Consider the following 6,619-nt stretch of genomic DNA (forward strand, 5'->3'; position numbering starts at 1 on the left):
CCCCCCTGACCGGACAGCCACAGAGGACCTACCTGTTCTCCTCTCATCTCGGAGGAGACGGCCCTCATTTCCACTGAGAACAGAACCCCAGCTCCCTCTGTGGTCTAAAAGTCCCCAGAACATGATCTTTATTCCCCCATCCCCAAACTCCAGGCATACAGTGACTCTTGGCATGGTCACACCACCGCCATGAACCAAAGCCAGCTAGGAAGCATCACCTGAAGTAAGTCAGGAACTGGAACCAATCCTCTCACCCCTGGGTTGGCCTCTGTACCCCACCCGTCTCTGGCAGGTCAAGCCCACACTGGTTGTCCCCTGACAGAGTCCTATGACCCTCCTCTCTCCCTGGAAGGAAGACAAGGGAACCATCCGCAGTGAGCCCTCCCTCCATGAGGAGGGCGCTGCACTGGCCCCCCCCCTCCTCTATCTGGGCCAACCCTGGGGGGAGATCCCTTCTTGCCTTACAGGGAAGAACCAAGGTCCAGAAAGACAGACCCCCAGGGGTCAGCCTCACCCTCCTGTCAACCACTCTTATACCTGGAAGGCTGTCTGGCTGTTGTAATTGCGGACGTCCTTGTTAGCTCCGCGGAAAAGCAGGACGCGAGCACAGCTCTCCTGCGGAGACGGTTGGAGTGGGGGTCACAGCTGGGCAGCTGGAAGGGTGCGGTGAGGACACAACGGCATGCGCACCCGCTACGACACACGCATCCACACCCACGTGTCCAGCGTACATATGCACAACACAGGGGCACGCGAGGATGACCTCTACACAACACATGCAGGTCCCTCCTGGCCCAGAGAGCCCAGATGTGCGTGATTTACACCTGGGTGTTTGGAACACACGTGGAACACGTGTGCTCAGGGAACAGAGGTGCACGCATCGGCCTAGAAGGCCACAGCCAACAGCACGACACAGAACAGGCACTTGTGACGTAGCACACATGCGTGCGGACACATATAGTCACACCTGGTTATAAAGGGCACAGATGTGCAGGGCCGTGTTCCCTGAGGCGTTCTGAGCCCCCATGTCAGCTCCGTAGAACAGCAGATGCTCCAGGTGCTGCACATGCCCAAAGCGGCACGCCTGCGGGGTGAGGGAGGCGCTCCTGGGTCCCCGAATGCCGTCCAGGACTCCCCACCCCTGGCTGACAGGGCTCAGGCAGAAGCGAGGCCCCCAGCCCGCGCCCCAGGCTCCCGACGCACCTGGTGGATCTCCTGCCAGCCGTTTTCATCTGTGGTACCCAGCTGAGCGTGGTCGTGCAGCAGCAGCTCACAGCACAGGGCATCCCCGCCCCCCAGGGCGCTGTGGTACAAGGGCGTCAGGCCGCGGCTGTCCTTGTAGTCAGGAGAGGCGCCCAGGTCCAGCAGGGTCTGAGGGCAAGGAGCCTCGGCGTCCACAGGGGCCCAGCCTCCGCCCTGCCCCCGCGCCTCCCAGGCAGGCGCCACACCCACACTGACCGTCAAGGCTGCCGCGTTGCGCCGGCGGGTGGCACAGTGCACGGCCGTGAGCCCGTCGCGAGTGCGGAAGTCCAGGTGGGCGCCGCCGTTCTTCAGCACCTTCAGCAGGTCCGTGGCGTTGTCCAGCTGGGCCGCAAGGCTCAGAGGACACTCTGGGTTCGGGAGACAGATGAAGGTTAAGGTCCCAACCACCACTCCAGGGCCATGCCCCTTCCCGCTCTGCTTCTCACCTCCTGAGTCAGGATCGTGGAAATTGGGGTCCAGCCCCTTGTCCAGTAGGCGGGCCACCTTGTCCGTGCTGTGCAGCTGGACGTAATCCATGAACTTCTTCAGGTTTGCCTGGAACACCCAGCCATCCGGGTCAGCCGAGCACCACGGCTCCGATCGTCTAAGTGTCACCCACCTTCCACCAGAAGCCTCAGGCCACCTGTCACCCTACAGAGGCATCGACTATCCCACCTCCTCACACCCGTTACTCTGCATCATGACCTGGTCGCCCCCTCATATCACCTTAAGCCCTAGACTCCCACGGGGCCGACCTCAGCTCAGCGGGCCCACGGGCTGCCTGAAGTACTTGCCCGGATCCCCGGCCCATCCAGCCCCTCATCAAGGCCAGGTTGCCCTGATCACGCCCGCACGCAAGGGCTTCCTACCCCAGCCTCAGCCACTGCTCTGGCTCCCCTCCTCAGCCAACCTACCCAAACCAGAAGAGCCCGAGGCACCCAGACAGGAGCCGCACCCCCGCCACAGCCCTCGTCCTCATCACCCCAGGGACCCTACCCAAGGTGGTCCATTCCCTCTTCCTCACGAGATCACCCCAAGGCAGACCCCCTGAGGCCCCTCCTTACCCATGGGCGGCCCCTCCCGTGACAGAACTTTGCCTGCCTCTCACTCACTGACCTAGTCGTGCGTTCATTCACTGAGCAAAGCCTCACTGAGGCTGGTGCTACAGATGCTGCACACCCGAGGCAAGGTGCCCTGGCTTCTAAAAACACTCAGATTGCATCAGAAATAGGAGGGCACCATGGGAACCGCTCCACGGAGGTGGCCCCTGAAGGCGGGTCTGGACAGTCAAACAGGAGGAAGGGTGCTCATGACAGGGGAGAGACCTCAGCCAGACCCCAAGTGGATGGTGTGACGCTGGGGGCTGGTTAGCGTCCAGGAGGCAGAAACACGGGGCTAGGGTAAGTTCAACGTGACCGAAAAGCAAGTGGACCCACTGGAGGTCACTAGTCAGCAGTGTCACCAGGGTCCTGTGAGGTGCTCAGGACGGTTTTAGAGAAGAGGTAACCACTTTGGGAGGAACCCAGAGTGACAGGGTCACAAGGGGGCAAAAGGAGAGAGAAGGCACAGTCTCGGCCCAGCCCCAGTCATGGCCTTGATCCCCACGCGCCCCACCTCGCATGGAGTTTCCAGGGTCACAGAGGGGGTCACTTGGGCCCAGAGATGACAATGCTCAGATCCTTCTCCTGGAGAAGGAGACACACTCCAGAGATTGTCAATGACGTGTCTAGCAAGCAGATGTCCACTGGTCACTAGAGCCCGAGGTGGGACCGGAGGAACTCTGACTGTGGGTAGTGGCTGTGGCACCCACACTGCCTCTCCTACACTCCAAGAAGGCAGTGAGGCAGCCCCCAAAGAACATTTGGGGCCAGGCCCACCTAGCAATGGTGCTCAGTAGGTGTGCCTAGGCACAGGGCCCCAGAGTCAGGCACATCTGGATTCAGTTCCAGTTTCACTGGCTGCGCACCTGGGAGCAAGTCACATAACTTCTCTGGGACTCAGTACCTCCATTTGGAAAATGGAACAATAAAAGTCCCTCCCAGGAGAAAACTAACTAGATGCCTAAGTATGAGTGCCCAGTTGGCTGACCGCTAAGGGCTAGGCTCCTTGTTCTCCCCACGCCGTCCCAGCTCCCCCAAATGACAACATCAGGTGCTTGTTCACTTCTATTCCACCAGGGATCTCCCCAAGACACCACGCCCTATCATACCCACCACCCACCACCCACCCACCCACCCTCAGGCCAGAGGTGGTGAGCCAGAATCTAGGCTGACTGGAACCCGTCAGCAGAGGACGGCCACAACAAGCACGGTGCTAGAGTCTGCACCCAGCCCTCCAGCTGCCCCAACACCTGCTCTGGGCCCGTGACACGAGAGAGAACAGATGAAGTCAAGCTGGTGGGACTGTAGTCAGCCCCAAGCCACAGTGGGGTACTGCGAGCAGAGGGAGGGCTCTTAGGAATTTTTCAAGGGCATTTTTGACGTCACAAAATCCAGTGAAGTGTGGGCTTAAGGGAACACCGCCCACGGGGGCCAGGTGGGGCCAGGTGGCAACCTCCGGGGTCCCTCCTCTGAGCTTCCTCCTTACCTTTGTGTGAAGCTTTGCAAACTGCTTATCATCGATGAGGTTCTGCGCGTACACTCGCCTCTTGTATCGAAACTGCTCAGGTAAAGGGAAGGCAGAGAAAGGGCGCACCCTGGGCTGAGCGATCGCACGACAACCCCAACCAAGCCCTGCTTGGCGGGCCTCACACTGCCGTGGGCACACAGCCTAGGCTGCGCTCACACGGGACGTCGGCCTGCTGTTCTGGAACCTGCAGCTCCCTTTCTCGGTCGTCCCCATCCCCAGGATTCCCTGGAAAAAGCTGCTCCTCTTCCAAGGCCCGATTGCAGGCTTCCCTCCCAGACTTGCCCTGAGCGGAACCCGGTGTCCCTGCGCCTCCGGGGGCCAGGCCGACTCTGGGCTCGGCCACCGTCATGCTTAGGGGGGGGGCTCAGCGCCCTCGCCGCCGCCACCCGGACTACGAGCTGGGTCCCCACGCCCGACAGTGCGCCCCGCATCCTTTCCGCTATGAATGGGTGAGCCGGCGAGAGTCCGGATGCCGGCGGGGGAGGGGGCGACGCGCGTTCAGGCGAGGCGCTGGGTGCGCTGGGGCGCGGCACGGCCCCTGGGGTCCCCGCACCCGTGCCCCGGGCCCCGCGCTCACCTCCAGGTAGGGCAGGGGCGTGTCCAGGTTGGGCGGGTAGTCCTGCAGGAGCCGCTCCTCGTCCAGGAACTTGCCGGCGCGGCCCCGCGAGGGCGGCTGGAAGAGCCCGTAGTTGAGCGCGTCCTGGAGGCTGTGGCTGAGGGCGCACAGCACGCGCTGCTTGGCGGCCCACACGGGCGCGGCCGGGTCCAGACGCAGGCACTTCTGCGGCGGAGCGGGCCCGTGAGCGCGCCCCCCGGGACCCCCGGACCCCCGGGACCCCGGACCCCCGAACCCGCCCAGGGGCGGCGCTTCCCCGGCCCCGCCCCCGCCCGGCCGCTGGGGAGGGTCTCGGCGGGGGCGGCGGGGGAGGGGCGCGGGTCCCGGGGCGCGGGGGTCCCGGCGCGTGGCGTGGGGCTCACCGTCTGCTGCAGGTCCGGGATGCCGACGCGCACGACCACCGCGCTGGCCCCGGGGCCGTCCATCCCCGCGCCGGCACCCGGGCCGGAGCCCGGGCGGCTCGCGGCCGGGAGCGGGGCGCGCTGGGGCTCCGCACGGCGCCCCGGCCCCCCCTGCCCCCCCGCCGGAGCCCCGTCGGCCGCGCCGCGCGGGAGGGGGCCGGGGGGGGCCGGGGCCGGGGCGGGCGCGGGGGGCAGCTGAGCCGAGGGCTGCGCAGGGGCGGCGGCGGCGGCGGCGGCGGCGCGGCTCAGCTGCATCGGCCCGGGCTCAGCGCGGCGCCTGCCTTCCCCGGGGGCGGGGGCGGCGGGGGGAGGGGGCCGCGCCGGGAGGGAAGCGGGGGCGGCCGGGGGGCTGCGCCGGCTGCGGGGGGCGCGCGCCGGGCGGCCGGGGTCCCGGGGCGGGGGGGGCCGCGCTGGCGCCGGGGGCCGGGGGCCTGGGCCGCCCCGCAGGGCGGGGGCCCCGGGGGCCGCGCGGGGGGCGCGGGGAGCCCTAGGCCTCGGCGCGGGGGGAGTGGCCGCGCGCGAGCATCCGAGGACCACGGAGCAGGGGTGCGCGCGGCGGGGGTCCCGGGGCTGCGGTGGGGTCCGCGTCGGGCGCGAGGGCCGCAGAGAGGGCGGGGAGGGGAGAGAAAAACAGGAGAATTAATTTCCGGAGGTGGCAGCTTCTCCCCCATTCTACCCACCTCCCCACCGCACTCAGGGCCGGGCCGGGGTGGGGGGGGCGGGGGGTGACGGTGACCAGCCCTGCCCGGTCCCGGGGCGGCGCGGAGACCCCGGGTCACGGAGGCCCAGAGGCGCCCCCCCCCAGACTTCACCCCCAGGCCACCCTGCACGGAGCTCCGCGCGGCCCCCGGCTCCCCCAGCCGACTTCGGGGACTTCGCCCTGGACTCCAAGCCCCCCCCCTTCCAGGCCTCCTGCTCTGCCTAGACCCAGGCCCTGTCGCCCCCTCCCCGTCACCTTAGCGACGACAGGATGGGGGCACGACCTAGGAGGACAGGCTTAGGGGAGGGGGCGCTACTAGTCTCCACCTGCAACGGGGAAGTGAATTTTAGTTTTACACGTTGTCGTGGCAACGCGGGAGGGGGTGATGAGTGGGCGGAGAACAGGGGAGCACAGTAAAGAAACTAGCTCAGGCACTGCCGCCCCGCGGAGCCCGCCACCGCCCCCCAGCCCTGGTAAGCCTCACAGGACTACCCGGGGCTGCGAGACCTGGGCCCCCAAGACTTGAGAGCAAAGAGCCGCAGTGGAATGCGGTAATAGCCCTGGACTCCTGCAGAATTCTCCAACATGTGTGAAGTGCCCCAGAACACCAGGCCCTGACCCCCTAGCCAGCAGCTCACCTTCTCACTGGACACACCTGACCACGTTCACAGAGCAACCAAGCGTGGGCACACGCTCAGGTCCCTGGTAGAAACAGTCCCTGGGCCCCCCAGCCTCACCCAACCTCCTCCAAGAACAGCCTCGGATCCCCCCCCCCCCAGGCTCCCAGGAATAAACCTAAATGAACCCCCTACACACAGAGAACCTCCCTAATCCTCCCCATGACAACCTGGAAACACCCTAACCCCCCACGAAAAGTACTTGGCACCCCCTCCAAGAACAGATCCCCCTCCCAGAGCCACCTTGACCACTACCTGCCCACCACCAAGCCCCCTCCCCACCAATACCCACCCCTCTGCCCCCAGAGCAAGGCCCTCTTCCCAGGGCCCAGCCCTAAGCCCTGAAGGAGCCCCT

The 6,619-nt window shown here is 66.0% G+C and overlaps 1 protein-coding gene across 5 annotated transcripts in view; it reads right to left on the minus strand.

Annotated features, from left to right (window-relative positions):
* SHANK3 (SH3 and multiple ankyrin repeat domains 3) overlaps positions 1 to 5,142 on the minus strand; it is a 49,016-nt gene extending 43,874 nt beyond the window's left edge. For all 5 annotated transcript variants that reach the window (XM_072843344.1, XM_072843347.1, XM_072843348.1 and 2 more), the window contains exons 1-8: positions 4,849 to 5,142; positions 4,448 to 4,651; positions 3,829 to 3,900; positions 1,689 to 1,797; positions 1,459 to 1,610; positions 1,204 to 1,371; positions 968 to 1,084; positions 538 to 615 (exon numbers count right to left, since the gene is read on the minus strand). In XM_072843344.1, the coding sequence (XP_072699445.1) occupies positions 538 to 615; positions 968 to 1,084; positions 1,204 to 1,371; positions 1,459 to 1,610; positions 1,689 to 1,797; positions 3,829 to 3,900; positions 4,448 to 4,651; positions 4,849 to 5,142 (1,194 nt within the window). The remainder of the gene's footprint in view (positions 1 to 537; positions 616 to 967; positions 1,085 to 1,203; positions 1,372 to 1,458; positions 1,611 to 1,688; positions 1,798 to 3,828; positions 3,901 to 4,447; positions 4,652 to 4,848) is intronic.
* Positions 5,143 to 6,619: the final 1,477 nt, after the last annotated feature.

The sequence above is a fragment of the Canis lupus genome, chromosome 11, assembly GCF_048164855.1.
Source record: "Canis lupus baileyi chromosome 11, mCanLup2.hap1, whole genome shotgun sequence".
In the NCBI taxonomy this organism is placed as follows: Eukaryota; Metazoa; Chordata; class Mammalia; order Carnivora; family Canidae; genus Canis; species Canis lupus.